General features: G+C 41.8%; 1 protein-coding gene across 3 annotated transcripts in view; it reads right to left on the reverse strand.

Annotated features, from left to right (window-relative positions):
• ZFAND3 (zinc finger AN1-type containing 3) overlaps positions 1-16,177 on the reverse strand; it is a 333,302-nt gene that overhangs the window by 26,400 nt on the left and 290,725 nt on the right. For all 3 annotated transcript variants that reach the window (XM_078055385.1, XM_078055383.1, XM_078055384.1), the window contains one exon: positions 6,804-6,971. In XM_078055385.1, coding sequence (XP_077911511.1) covers positions 6,804-6,971 — 168 coding nt within the window. The remainder of the gene's footprint in view (positions 1-6,803; positions 6,972-16,177) is intronic.

The following is a 16,177-nucleotide window of genomic DNA, read 5'->3' on the forward strand; positions in this document are numbered from 1 at the left end:
TTGAATGTTTGGTAGAATTCCCCAGGGAATCCATCAGGTCCTGCTCTCTTGTTTTTTGGGAGATTTTTGATATCATTCTCAATGGGGAAAAGCTGAGAGCCTTTCCCTTAAGATAAGGAACACGACAAGGATGCCCACTGTCGCCACTATTGTTCAACATAGTACTAGAAGTCCTAGCAACAGCAATCAGACAACAAAAAGAACTAAAAGGTATTCAAATTGGCAAAGAAGTTGTCAAACTCTCTCTCTTAGCAGATGACATGATACTTTATGTGGAAAACCCAAAAGACTCCACCCCCAAATTACTAGAACTCATATGGCAATTTAGTAATGTGGCAGGGTACAAAATCAATGCACAGAAATCAGTTGCTTTCTTATACACTAACAATGTAATGTAGAAAGAGAAATAAGAAAATCGATTCCATTTACAATAGCACCAAAAACCGTAAGATACCTCGGAATAAACCTAACCAAAGCAGTAAAGGATCTATACTCTAGGAACTACAGAACACTCATGAAAAAAACTGAAGACACAAAAAGATGGAAAAACATTCCATGCTCATGGATCGGAAGAATAAACATTGTTAAAATGTCTATGCTGCCCAGAGCAATCTATACTTTCAACGCCATCCTGATCAAAATACCAATGGCATTTTTCAAAGTGTGGGAACAAACAATCCTAAAATTTGTATGGGATCAGAAAAGACGCCGAATTGTCAAGGAAATGTTGAAAAAGAAAAACAAAGCTGGGGGCATCACATTGCCTGATTTCAAGCTATATTACAAAGCTATGATCACCAAGACAGCATGGTGTTGGCACAAAAACAGACACATAGACCAATGGAACAGGATAAAGAGCCCAGATATGGACCCTCAACTCTATGGTCAAATAATCTTCGACAAAGCAGGAAAAAATATGCAATGGAAAGAAGTCTCTTCAATAAATGGTGCTGGGAAAATTGGACAGCTATATACATAAGAATGAAACTCAACCATTCTCTTACACCATACACAAAGATAAACTCAAAATGGATCAAAGATCTCAGTGTGAGACAGGAATCCATCAAAATCCTAGAGAACACAGACAGTAACCTCTTCGACATCAGCCACAGCAACTTCTTTCAAGACACATCTCCAAAGGCAAGGGAAACAAAAGCGAAAATAAACTTTTGGGACTTCATCAACATAAAAAGTTTCTGCACAGCAAAGGAAACAGTCAACAAAACAAAGAGGCAACCCACGGAATGGGAGAAGATATTTGCAAATGACACTACAAAGGGCTGATAGCCAAGATCTATAAAGAACTTCTCAAACTCAACACCCCAAAAAAACAAAAAATCAAGTCAAAAAATGGGCAGAAGACATGAACAGACACTTCTCAAAAGAAGACGTACAAATGGCTAACAGACAAATGAAAAAAATGTTCATCATCATTAGCCATCAGGGAAATTAAAATCAAAACCACATTGAGGGCACGTGGGTGGCTCAGTTGGTTGGGCGACTGCCTTTGGCTCAGGTCATGATCCTGGAGTCCTGGGATCGAGTTCCACATCGGGCTCCCTGCTCAGCAGGGAGTCTGCTTCTCCTCCGACCCTCCCCCCCTCATGTGCTCTCTCTCTCTCTTTCTTGCAAATAAATAAATAAAATCTTAAAAAAAAAAACACACATTGAGATATCACCTTAAACCAGTTAGAATGGCAAAAATTGACAAGGCAAGAAACAACAAATGTTGGAGAGGTTGTGGAAAAAGGGGAACCCTCTTACACTGTTGGTGGGAATGCAAGTTGGTACAGGCACTTTGGAAAACAGTGTGGAGGTTCCTCAAAAAATTAAAAATAAAGCTACCCTATGACCCAGGAATTGCACTCCTGGGTATTTATCCCAAAGATACAGATGTAGTGAAAAGAAGGGCCATATGCACCCCAATGTTCATAGCAGCAATGTCCACAATAGCCAAACTGTGGAAAGAGCCAAGATGCCCTTCAACAGACGAATGGATAAAGAAGATGTGGCCCATATATACAATAGAATATTACTCAGCCATCAGAAAGGATGAATACCCAAGTTTTGCACCAACATGGATGGGACTGGAGGAGATTATGCTAAGTGAAATAAGTCAAGCAGAGAAAGTCAAATATCATGTGGTTTCACTTATTTGTGGAACGTAAGGAATACATGGAGGACATTAGGAGAAGGAAGGGAAAAATGAAGGGGGCAAAATCAGGGGGAGATGAACCATGAGACTCTGGACTCCAGGAAACAAACTGAGGGTTTTAGAGGGGAGGGGGGTGGGGGGATGGGTTAGCCCAGTGATGGGTATTAAGGAGGGCATGTACTGCATGGAGCACTGGGTGTTATACACAAACAATGAATCATGGAACACTACAACAAAAACTAATGATATACTTTATGGTGACAAACAAAACAAAACAAAATAAATAAATAAAAATAAATAAATACTCTTGGTTAAAAAAAAAAAAAAAGAGTGAGGCCCCGGCATTCTTTTTTTAAAAGCGTCCCAGGATTAAGAACTGCCTAGAGCAGTGGTTCTCAAAGCCTGGTTCCTCACACCAGCAGCATCACCACCACTCAGGAACTTGTTAAACATGCATGGGCCTACTGGGAGGCAGGTGGGCAGAAATCTGTGTTTCGCCACACCTTCCATGCGATTCTCATGCCCACTCCAATTTGAAACCAGTGACCTAGACTATGAGTTCCTACATTCTGTATTTCTAGATCCTACAGTCCCCACAAAACCTAGCAAAATGCTTCGTGCATAGTCACATCTCAATAAATGCTTGAGGAATTCAGTTTGATACAGAATGAGAATGCAGAAAATGACCACTGAAGCACCTGCAGATGATAAGCTACTCTAAAGGGCTAAAGCACCACTCTTTGAGTTTCTAAAGTGAATATAAAATTTATTTTGAAAGCACGAAAGGAAACCAGATTACTCAGATTGTTAGTAAAAGCGCTGTTGTCCCAAAAGGGAGCATATCAGCTTACAGTTTAAGTCACAGTCGACTGAAAACAGGTGATAACTAATGCAAGCTCTTAGACTGGTATTTAAAAATTAATTCTGTGGTTCTGGGAAGCAAGGCACAGCGATTACAAAGACATGCTGTGTGCATGATGGGAGATCCGCTTAGAGAACACAGCATTCACATGGTTGTGATGTGGCCCAGATCTGATGAAGAGGGCCAGATTTCAGAACATCCTCTAGGTGGCATTTGGAGAGATAAGACTCCTGTAATGAGAATGAGCTGATCAATTTGCCTGAGTAGAAAATGAAACAAATAAATCCATTTTTATGCAATTGTTTTCTGTCTTGAGAAGTTAAACTGTTGAAGATACTCTGGGATGCAGGCTATCATCCCAGCCTCACCACACGCCTTTTCTAATTGGCACCCTGAAAGATTTCACAGGAAAAGGGTATTACTTTGGTATTGTTGATTTAAAGGTTATCTAGTCACAGCAAGGCAGAGGAGAATTCATCTTCAAAATTCCCCTCCTTATGGAAAGCCCATGGAGTATCTTGGCAATTAACAATTCCTATCACCTCTAGCTGTTCCCTATGTGAGAAGGCTCAGAACTCGCCTTACAAATTGCTCTTTTGAAGATCAAAGGGAAGCTGAATGTGTCTATGTGTGCTCTCGATGAGACTGTAATTTAATGGAATTTTTAGAGAAGACTTGCTGGCAGTGTTTGGATGACAGCCCCGGGGCGGAGGATTCAGGGGAGCTTGGCCACTCTTCCCTTTGGAGCGTCTTCCCCGTCTTTAATTGGCACCTCATTAGAAATTAATGAAAATGACATCCTCTGTTCTTCCTGCTCTAGGCATCGAATGCTACAAAAAGGCCCATCACAATTCATAACACATTCAATTTATATAGCAATGGCTCTTAAGCATTATTTATGAGATGTGAATTTCTTGTCAGCAGTTAATAACCTCTACAGAGTGGAAGGGGAATGGAAAAAAGATTGTGAATATATATATTAAGAAAAAGATTTTCTGCAGTGGAGAAGTGTTCTGTTTGAGTTCAAACTACCTTCCTGAGTCTTTACTTCCAGTAGTAAATTACCATGGCCCCCTCCCCAGCCCCCAAACCTTTCAGGGCAGTTCAACGTCTCTTCAACACTCCATGCATCCTCAAGGAAATAATGGCACAACTCACCCTTTCCTAGAGAGATCCGAGCAGACAGGCAGGAGGAACACAAGAGCTATTTGTCAAAGACAGTCCCAGAGGTGGATGTTCCCATTGCTGCCCTTCATCTTTTAAAATGTGGCAGTAGACTCCATCATTTTTCTGGGCACATCTAGTGTAACACTCTCAGGGGGCCAAACTGAACTCCCCGCTCTCTCTAGGAAGGCTACATCTGGAGTGACTGCAGAAAGCTCAGGGCTTTCTTTCCCAGCATTAAAATCAAATCTCTCTGTAAGTAGACCCTCAGAATTGGGCATAAGCCAAGGGACTATGTGTTAGATCATTTAAAAAGAATGCATGTCTGTGGTAAACCCAACAGGCACTTTAGAAATCTAGCCTCCTGCCCAAGAGATGAAGAACACAGTAGAGTAATCTGAACTTACCAGAGACAGTCAATTGGGCTTCACTTAGGAGCATGTGAAATCATCTAACATATATCTCTAGATTTTTTCCGCTGGGTACTCAAGACCATAGGAAATCTGTGGTTTGCATCAAAGCTGAAGCATAAACTGGCATACCTGGTTTACAACACCTCTGCATCTCTCGGTGCTAAAACTGAATTCTCACTGCTTGCCTGACAAGGACAGGAGGGTATGAGCCACCGCCAGAGGCAAGACAACACACTTTATGGATCAATTGCTTGATCCACTAGGGCAAATCCTGTGTAATACCCACGATTCAGTTACTTTGAAGAAGAAAACAAGAACATAAGGTACAGGAAAATCCCATGATTCTAACTTAGGAACAACCAAGGGCATGTGTTATAAAAGCAATAGGCAAACCGGTCAGGTGGGCTTCACAACACTGATAACAGACTGAACACTGAAACTGCCCCCTTCCAATAGCTCATGCGAAGATCAAAACAAGAATTTGCAGGCTACAAAAGGTGAGACAAACCCTTCAATATGGGCGAAGCTGGTTAGCCGCCATGCCCCAGAGTTTGCTTGGCTGACCACAGTATTCCTGTGGTCTCCTCCCTATCTCACCGAGCGTTTAAAATTACCTGGCAGTCAAAGAATAAGGTTCTGGGCTCTCTTGGGCCACGCCACACCCATGAACACAACTGAAGTTGCTGACAGCCCCTCCTCCCACCATTTATCCTCTCTTCTTTACACTTTCACACAAGCAATTAACAGGATAACTAAATGCCAATCTAAAAAAATAAAAACTGGTCCAGTGACATCTGGACTCCCCATGCTGCTGTCTGTTTCTGCAGCTGAATATACACTTCCAAGCTTGTTGAGTACCACACACCAGAGTGTGCAACGAACAGATTTCTGGTCTTGACAGGAACAAAAGTTCCAACTTCATTTCCATGAGAAGCTGGTACAACTTCCTTTCCTTCTCATTTCCAACAGGGTAAAGAACTGAGGTATGGGAGAAGCAATGGCTGCCTAAATCTTTAGGAGATGAGGGACTTTGAGAAACTGTAATTTTCCAACTGCTGAGAGAACCATTTAGTCCTGCCTGTCAGCATCAGTACCTGTAGGGTATCTATGGCTGTCCCAGGGGAAAAAGGAGGCTTCTAAAGCTCACTGCTAAGGACAAAGGACATAGGATCTCAGAGGCGAGAGCCAGGCCTCCAGGTCTGCCTGATGACAGCTCTGTCTCACAGAACTATTTTATAATACTAAGCTTTTTTTTTTAAAGATTTTACTTATTTGACAGAGAGAGACACAGTGAGAGAGGGAACACAAGCAGGGGGAGTGGGAGAGGGAGAAGCACGCTTCCCGCCGAGCAGGGAGCCTGATGCGGGGCTCGATCCCAGGACCCTGGGATCATGACCTGAGCCGAAGGCAGACGCTTAACGACTAAGCCACCCAGGCGCCCTATAACGCTATGCTTTAAATCAGGAAATAAAAACAGGAAAACTGTAAGTCAGCCTAAATAATGCAGCTACACAATTTTGCTTCTATGTGACATGATGTATGTGGTCAAAGGGAGAGAAAGAATTGGACTAAGTTTTGTTCCGCTGTGGTTAGGCATAAAGTTTTAAAAAATACATCCCTGGGCAGCAATTCTGAGAGCCAGTATTACACTGGATAATACAGAAGGAAGTGTTACTTTAAACTTGAAAGCTATTTCAAGGGGTTAAATGACAATGAATTATGGTTCGAAGAAAATTTTCTAAACTTTCATTTAAAAGGGGTATCGGGGGGAAAGAGTTTCCATTTATTATACTTAGTAAGATGCTCATTCAAAATTAATTTAATATCTGAATTTTATGGTACATATCTCAGAATTTCACTGGTTTGTTTAATTTCTAAGTAAGTCATCAGTGAGTAGGAACCAGAGTAATACCCAGTGGGGAGAATCTGAAAGGAGTAAGCAGTGACAATGCAACTCTAAAGAAACAAGTGTAAGAGAAGTGGGGATGTTTTTGCCCCCCCCCCGCCTTTTTTTTTAAGCGTGAGAGGAGATAAAAGGCGTTTAGAAGGAAGACTCCTCTACTCCTGCTTTCATAAGCTCCAAACCCATAGCTTGCAGGGAGGCACTCAGGGGAAGAATTAAGGACTTCAGCCTCTTAGGAGTAATGTCCAAAGCCATCCCCGGGTGTCAAGGACACAATCTCGTCATGCCGCCGGGGGCGATGCTTACCGCAGCGGCATGATCCCAATTCCTGCTGCACCAGCTCCAGTTTGGTTTGGCACTGGAAGCACCGACGTCGACTCTTCTGTTTAGATCGGCTGGTTTCCTCAGGTCGTTCGGTACTCTCCAGTAGTCGTGCCCGTTTCACTGGCGAAGCCTCATTCTCAGACTGTGAATCTGACCAAAACAACACATTTGGGGGTCAGGGTTGGTGCCTGGCTTGGCGAGCGCAGCTAATGAATGTACTGCGGGCCACTCTATGCCCTCCTCCTCAGTTCTGCCCGGCCCGGTTTTCACCGCACGAACTGTGACAAGCACGGACCTTCAGGGCAGACTTCTAACAAGCCTGAGCTAGGAGAGGAGGGTGTGGTGACTCAACAAAAACCAGTCCTATGTTGTTGTTTTTCAAAACAGCTGTTTCTTTGAGGAGACCATTCAAGCTGGAACTGGGATCCTCCCTTTGTCTGTATCTCTTCTTTGGGCCCTAGCTGCTTACTGCTTGCACTGGTTATTTACTGCTTCTTAGATATCTGCTTGTCCTCAAGTAGACTATAATTCTTCAGAAAAGGGATTAGGTCTAATATTTCTTTTTATCGCCATGCTTAGCACAATTCTGTACCCAATGCAGTGTTTGATGGGTGATCCATAACCTTTTCTACTAAAAATGTAACAAAACACGTAAGAGTCAGGTTCTGCTGTTGAAAATCCTTTCGACTTTATTCAGAGCGAAGGAGCATCCTTGCTTATTCACAAGCAAGCGACCCCGTGGCCTCCATCGCGGCATGCTACAGAAGCCGCGCTCGGCACCCCACCCCTAACACTGCTGCCACACTGGCAAGTAGACGGAGGTATAGTGTGTGACAACCTGGGTTTTGTAGAACCTTAATAAAGTAACTAAAACGCAATAAAGTTCCTGACGTAGGCAGGCTATAAATAACTCTTGCCTTCAGGAAAAAGAAAAAAGAAGACCACCTGGGGACTCTGTATTCTTGGACTTGCTGCCACTAAGGCATACTGAAGATGCACCTCTTGCCAGGGTTCCAAAGGGCTTTGTGCTAACCCCTCTCTGGAAGGGAGTCTCCTAAATTATTTTCTTCAAAACAGATCCAGATCCCACCGCTTCTTACCCCTCCACCATCTCCATCCTGGTCCAAGCTATCACCATCTCACATCCAGCCTAGTATAATAGCCTTTTAACTGGTCTCCCTGCCCACCCCCTTGTTCCTACAGTCCTTGTTCTCCACAGCCAAGTGATCCTGTTAAAAATCAGGTTAGAATCACTTCACTTCCCTGTTCAAAACCCTTTAATAGCTCTCTTTTCCAGAGAAAAAGTTCAAATACTTACTACAGCACTCACAAGGACCTGCATGATTTGCCCTCCTCTCTGCTCTCTTACCTCATCTGCTGCTGCTCTCTCCCTTTACCCCATCCACACTAGCCTCCTGACTGTCTCCTACCTCAGGACCTTTGCACCTTCTCTTCCAGTTGTCTAGAACTCTTTACCCAGATCTACATGGAACTCACCTCTTTTAAGTCTTTTAAAGTCACATTTTCAACATCTTTTTCTCTGCTCACCCTATCTAGACCACTCTTATTCCCCTTCCCTGGCACTTCCCCTCCTCCCACGTCCTGCCTTTTATCCCTCCCACAGCACTGTACCTTTTAACATTATCCTCACAGAGGATATAAAATCCTGCAGGGCAGGAAGTTTCACCTGCTTTGTTCATAATCTGCCTACAATGCCTACAACTTAATAAATATTTCTTAGATGAATGAATCTTCTCCTAGGCAGTTCTGATTTTCTATTTAAAGTGGCCCTAGTGAGAAGCAGCAGACTGTTGGATGTATTTCAGTGAAGGCTGTGTACCTCTTTCTCCAGCGCCACCCCTGTGAAGACACTGCATGTCACCAGGGAGCACTCACTGCCCCGCCCCCCTCAGCCCAATACACTGTGCACCGACTTATGGAAGGCATGCACCATTCTTAGCAATTGTAAACTTCATTTTTCATCTCATTTAGTTCTTCCAGTCCTACATGACATTTTCCCCCAATACAAACCAATTAAACAAGGCCTTTGATGAAAACAATTGAAAGCAAGTTCAGCCTATTTCCCAGCTCTGCTGAGCGAAGCTGTCCAAACCCAATCGGTGTGATGACTGAGGCAGCCACAGACAGGGCCCCTTCCCCTACAACAGCAACAAGCAACAATCTAAATGTAAATCATTACAAAGCATCCAGCCAAAAGGAATTCACCTTGTATGAGCCACAGTGCTCTCCAGGGGAGGTCCTTTTTCACAAACCAACAATGGCACAATTTGTATTAATAACTATTTAGACATACTTTTTTTTTTTAATGAGAAGAGAAAATTCTGGAGTGGAGCCATAACAAAAAAAATGGTGTCTGTTCTGAGACAAGGTCCTAAATGTGGAGCATCCTTAAAAGAAATTATCTCCCAACCCTGGAGCATGGGGTGGGGGAAGAGAGAGAGAGGAGTCCATACAAGAAGGGGAGGCTGTTGAAGCCTCTGCATTATTAATATTGTTAAAATCCAGAGAGCTTTGACATGATGCCAGTATGCCTCTAATGTAAAAGAGGACCACTCAGATCCTAATCCTCTTTCATTCACACTGCTATCTGATAGAACTGAGCATGTGTCTGCAAATACAGAGTTCACATTCAAGGCTGTTTTCCACATGACTGTGTCCTAAACCGTCAAATGTGCTATCTATCCATCCCCATTTCTAAAGCAAACTTGCTACAAGGAGAACATTTTCCTTTTAGCATGGCAATGCTATATCCATAGCTAACTATTTTCAAATAAGCAAGGGAGGGATATGTAAGAAAATGTTTTTTAATGTATGATCCCTAAGATTGGGAATCATAATCATCATTGGTCATTATCAAACAAACCACTTGATGGGACTCCCAAAGGTTAGAGGAGGCCTGTCTTGTCCTCTAATTCCCTATCTTGTCTGCCCAATGGACATTCAATAACAAAACTAAGGAACAAATTTGCATGATCTCATGCTGAAATCTCTCTTTCCCCATTCCTCGTTTTATATAAAGACTACTGAGTTATTTGTTCTGGTAGTCAGGAGGTAGATGACATTCCAGAAATAATGGGTCCTAAGGGAATTTTCTGATGCTGCCAACAGCTTCTGGCTGCACTGCCTTGGCCATCCTAAAAGACCACTCAGCCCTAGCCGGTTCTCTAAGAGTCAATGTCTAGGCATCCAGACAAGTCTAAGACCAAAGGCATCCATGTATAGAAAGTCTGAACCATGAGAAGCAGTCCTCAGTGATTCTAAACCAACAAAGATGAAAAGTTTATCAGAATGTGTTTTTTTTTTAGAATCAAGGAACTGTTCCTAGACATTAAGAGATCCATGACTTTTATGTTCTGGAATATGCCCACTTATCTTCACTCAGTCAATGGTCTATTAAATAGAAAGGAATCCCTGTGCCCTCTAATGCTCCCTGCCACAAAGAGGGAGGGGGGAAAAAAGCTCCCTAAACTGTTTACCACCCTCCACATGCCGCCATCCAGGAAGGTGATTGGTTATATATAACTTCTTGGAGAAGGAAACCATTCTTTGACATTTTTTCACAAGTCAACTTAATGCTTTAATTAGTAGCTAATGAAATAAATAGTGGTCTACAGGATCACCATCATGTCTGCATAAGAAATTTACATCTCCTCTGCTAATTACTTAATGAAACTTTGTGCCATGGGGTGAGCTGCCTAAATAAGAGATTAACAGATGTCCAGGGCAGGGATTCTAATTGCTTAATAATGAACTAAATAATTCAACTATTCAATTATAAATTTTATGTGAAATTAAAAAGGACTACCAGAAAGAAAAGATCCAAATCAACACTAAAGGAATCCTCATCTACTGTCCATATTTGAATAAATTAAACTTTGATTATTTACTTTTTGCCTGCAAACATCATTCCTGTCACCGTGATGCATTTTTAACTTCCTCAACAATGACAGAAAACACCCAACAGTCTACTTGCTTAATCTGAACTTGGGCAGTAAGGGTTAAACATGGAGAGAAAGGAGAACAGAAATAACTCTTACATGCAGCTTTAACTGTCAAAAGAAACACGTCCTTGCAAGGAGCATGCTCATTAGCAGCAGGAGGAGCTGTAGTGGCAAGCTAGAAACTGTTTCCACCCCAGGAGTTAAGAGTGACTTCTAATTAAGGTCCTTCATAAAGGGCCAACAAAGCACATTTTTTCCAGTATGCTTTTTCTTGAGAACATAAATCAGGCCTGCATATACCCACGCAAGAGCTGCCACACTCCCATGCTGGGTGCGCAGTGCTTGGTACTCACCAGATGCCCTCTTCCTCTGCCTATGTTTAATAGAATGAGAAAGATATCACATCAGATCTTTTTTTTTTTTTTTAAGATTTTATTTATTTATTTGACAGAGAGAGAGACACAGTGAGAGCAGGAACACAAGCAGGGGAGTGGGAGAGGGAGAAGCAGGCCTCCTGCCGAGCAGGGAGCCCGATGTGGGACTTGATCCCAGGACCCTGGGACCATGACCTGAGCCGAAGGCAGACGCTTAACGACTGAGCCACCCAGGCGCCCTCACATCAGATCTTCTAAGTCAAAGGGAAGTGTGATCAAGAATCAACCTCATGTGATCACATGAGAAAGGAAAATCTTAAGACAAAGTACTTTAGCCTATCAGCTCCTTAGGTTTGAAGGAAACCACTTCTTAATTTGTGACAAAGAAACAAGTACAGAGATTTTAAAAACACCCACCTTCTGAGAAGAGAAATTCTTCTAATTGTACTTTCCTAGCCAATCGCAGAAAACAGTGGTAAGACTTTCAATTTAGGAACACAGTTTAACTGGAAAGCTTGACTGGAGAACAAACAGAGCTACTTCTTTTAAAATTCTGTTTTGTCTCTGACAGAAATTCACGTTTGTTCCTTACTGTCACCGTTCTTGTCTTTATTACTCATGTTCTCTCCTGAAAATTTCCAAATAAACTGTGTCAGGCCTGTCAGAGTTGCATCCCAATCTCTCTTATCTCCCATCACTGTGCAGCGGGCAGCATGCACACACCCAGGGCCACTAACCGTTGACTGTGGCCTTCTGACATCTCAGGCATGCTCTCAGCCTTCTGTACAAGCCAACACTCACAATTTAGAATAGGAGAGGGGGAGAAGCAAAGTGGCAAAAAAGACAGGGAAGCCTTCCTCATTCGCTTCACCCACACCTTCCCTCACTTGTAAGAAAGAAAGATGAGTCTGTTTAATCTCAGGCTGTATGACAGCTTTTGAGGCACTCAATCAGTTTTTTCAGAACCTATCACAGTCTCTTGACAGACTGACATTTATGATCCCAACAGCCTGTGCAAACATCAGTAAGAGCAATAATTAATGAACCCTCACACATCCCTGCTGTCTCTCCTTCGACCATTTAAAAGGAGCTTAAGCTGCTAAAACCTCTGTCCATGAAAAACACCACACTCTCACTGGAAAAATTGATAAAAGAGACCCAAAAAAAATCTGTTTTATAGGTACTTTCTGTTTCTCCTCATGCTTTGCTTTCAGTGTATGCAGGGATTAAATTCATCCTCTCCTGAAAGACTCAATGGGTCTTTTTTTTTTGACGAGAAAAAAACAAAACAAAACTCGTCATTACCCATTAAACACTGTTTCCCCACTTTGTTCAATTGGCATTTCCCCCTCCTTTCTTACTTTCCTAATGGCCCTAGAACAATTTTGGAATGACACACCTGTTAAAAATACATGGACATAAAAACATGGACAAAGAAAGAAGTTCAAGTCTTTGGAAGGGGCTGATTATTAAAGTTTTGTGGAGAATGCCTTCATATATACTGGATATATGACATGGAGATGAATCTAGGCTGAAATATACTGGCAATGCTATGTCTTAGATCATAACCATTTTAAAGGTGAGTTGTTCTCAAAACTGTCAGGAAGTACTATTCCTAAGCATTAATCCCTCTATTCTCCATCCAGCTCCACTTCCATCCCCCCGTTATTTTCTCTGGCTCTCTGTTTTGCTATTAGTGATACTTGAGGGTGGTCTCCTTCACCATCACAACCTCAAGACAGAAAACAGACCTCTGACCCTTCCTTCCTGCTGGGAACACAAGACTCGGAGACCTGAGGTATGTGATGGGTGGAGCGGACTATCGTGGGAGCGCACCTGGACTTTTGGGTTCTTTGTCCTCAATCTGCTCAAAAGACACAAGGCATCAGAAACCTTCTTGGGGGTAATTGTATCATCTAATGGTCTGATTTTGGTTGTGATGACAGCAATGCAAAAGCTGCTTCTGTAGGGACTTTTTTGGTTAGAAGACAGCTTAAAGAGCAGCAAAACACATGGAAGTCATGAATCATGATAATTTATATACCCATGTGGGAGAGGAATACCCACAAGTCCCAAAGGCACATATTAAAGACTGGGATCAGTTTTCTCACTTCCCCAAAGCCCATCTTCACCTGATTCCTGCTGGACAGGAAGCTGGAAGCTGATTCTGGTGGCACATCTTGACACAGAAAAAAGTGATTATGGATCATCAATGGATCAAAGTAGGAAAAGCTAATGGGCTGTGAGGAGAGCAGCTCTCCATTACATAAAACAATTAAAATCATGGCACCAGAGCCCAACAGTCCCAAAGGAAGCAGTTCTTCCTCAACTTTTCCTTCTACTCTGTATGCCTTTTATTTCTTGCCTGTTGTGTTTACTAGGCCTTCTAGCATAATGCTAAATAGGAGTGTTGAAAAGGACATGCTTGCCTTGTATCCAAATTCAGGAGGAAAATATTCAGCTCTCACACAGCTTTTCATTTTGAAAAATTTCAAACACATAGAAAAATTCACATAGTACAATGAACACCTGTGCACATTCCATTCAGATTCAACAACTGTTAATAATCTGTCACATTGTTTTCTCTCTCCCCTCCATATTTATGCTCCCCCCAAATCATCTGAAAATAATTCGCACACATCAAAATACCTAATACACACATCTAATATAATAAGGGCATTTCCTGCCATGACCAAAATATCACACCTAAGAAAATCAAGAATAATTCCCCAATGTCATCTAATATTCAGTCCATATCCAAATTATCCCCATTGTTCTCAAAGGCATGTCCAATCAAGTTTTATGTGTTACATTTGGATCCTATGTCTAAGTCCCTTTTAATCTAGGACAGTATGCCCTTCAAAATGTTTGTTTTCCTTCATTTGCTTGTTCCTGCCTTCAAATGACCTAGACTTTTGAACAGTCCTGGTTAGTTTTCCTGTGGAATATACCATATCCTAGATTATCTACTTACCTGTTTTTTAATGGCATAATTTAACTTACAAGAAAGGAGATTTTTAATTGTACATCTCCTCTGTTACATATTCAGGACCAGAAATTAAAACTTCCAGCAAGCACCTGACAGATCCACATGGTTGCAGGGTTAGCACAAGTGAGGGCAGGTACTGTGTAATCAATCAACCCAGTCCATCTATGCCAGGGCAAGGAATGGAGGCTTAGGCAAACATTAGGAGATGAGCTAGCTCCAAGTGTTGTAGCCCATGATTTCTTATAGTATGATGGCATTCCCTGTGACTAAAGTTGGTCCCAGAGGTCACAAGTCATTCCTCCAATTATTTCCTTTCTGATAGCTTCCTGGCCTTTTTCTGATTGCCCTTCTTCTCCTGACTGACTATACTGTTGCTAATTATTGCTATAAGACATCTCTTTACTGCTAAATCGCTCATCTCTTTAAAATTCTTCCTTATTTTAGGGGCACCTGGGTGGTTTAGTCGTTGGGCATCTGCCTTCGGCTCAGGTCATGGTCCCAGGGTCCTGGGATCAAGCCCCGCATCGGGCTCTCTGCTCAGCAGGAAGCCTGCTTCTCCCTCTCCCACTCCCCCTGCTTGTGTTCCCTCTTTCACTGTCTCTGTCAAATAAATAAAATCTTAAAATAAATAAATAAAAATAAATTAAATTCTTCCTTATTTTAGACCTAAGGAAAAATTTCACCAGATTAAAAAACACAAAGCAAAGGCCCAGGAAAATTCATTTACAAAAATAATCACAATCTCATTAAGTAGAGTAATATTCTCAGTTTATTTGATCTACTTTATTTAGGCCTTAAGATTAATGACCACTCTGTTCAGAGCCATGACAACAGCCAATATTTCATTAATTATTTCTCAAGTGCCCAGTGTATGCCAGGCACTGGGCTTTGAACTGGCAAATGAGATCTGCATATGGTAGTGATCTCTTCCCTAAGGAGGCCACGATCCAGATGGAAAGACATATTTACAAATAAACCTATAGCATAGTAAGTGGCATATTAATATATGAACAGAATGCTATGAACACAAAATGTGGAAGTGATAAATTCTGTCAGGCAGGTGATTAAGAAATAGAAAGGTCAGAAAAGTTATCTCTTGAACTTAAGAACTATATTGTATATATGTAGACAGATGGTTTTTCGCTTACTTTTGTCATCTCCACATTCTTTTCTGTGGAGCCTATTTTTAAAAATACCTTTTTGCATATAACTTGTTCATCTACCTTCTTCTCTTTTAGTAGACCCTTTCACAGTCTCAGGAGCAAAGGTACCTGGAGAACACCAGTGATGGGTTTTTAGGGAAATAAAACCGTTGTTTATCTTTCCCCCTCTCTTCAATCCCAACTGGTTCAAATTTTTCCTTCCATCATGTTTATTAACCTTGATATGTATCTGTCTGCTCAGACACATACATGGCTTTAACTGCCAACTTTTCTCTATCAGGAATCCTTCAAGCCCATTTTCCTTTTATCATTAATTGTTTTATTTTGAGATAATTATAGGTTCACATGTAGTTATAAAAATAATGCAAATAAACCTCATGTATCCTTCACCCAGTTTTCTCCAATGGTAACATCCTGTAGAACTCTCACACAGTATCACCAGGAGGACACTGACACGGTCAGGCTATATACAGCATATGGATAGAGTCAACCTACACCCATCACCACAAGGGCCCCTCAAGTTGCCCTTTTATAGCAGGGTACTACCTCCCTCTTTCCCCCCTTGCTGCCTGGCAACCCTTGGCAAACACTAATCTACCCTCCATTTCTACAATTTTGTCATTTCAAGAATGGCATACATATATGGACATACAGATAGAATCATACAGTAACCTTTTGTCCAAGTTCATTTTTAAGGCAACCATCACAGTAGGGGAACATGGTAAAAGAGATTCCTTAAGTTAAACTTCAGTAATAACTGCAATAATAAGTACTAACATAAAGCACTTATTTTGTACCAGCACCTTCTAAATGCTTTTACAGTAGTTCCCTCTTATCTGCAGGGGACACATTCTAAGACCCCCAGTGG

This window comes from Halichoerus grypus, chromosome 9 (genome assembly GCF_964656455.1).
Source record: "Halichoerus grypus chromosome 9, mHalGry1.hap1.1, whole genome shotgun sequence".
Taxonomy (NCBI): Eukaryota; Metazoa; Chordata; class Mammalia; order Carnivora; family Phocidae; genus Halichoerus; species Halichoerus grypus.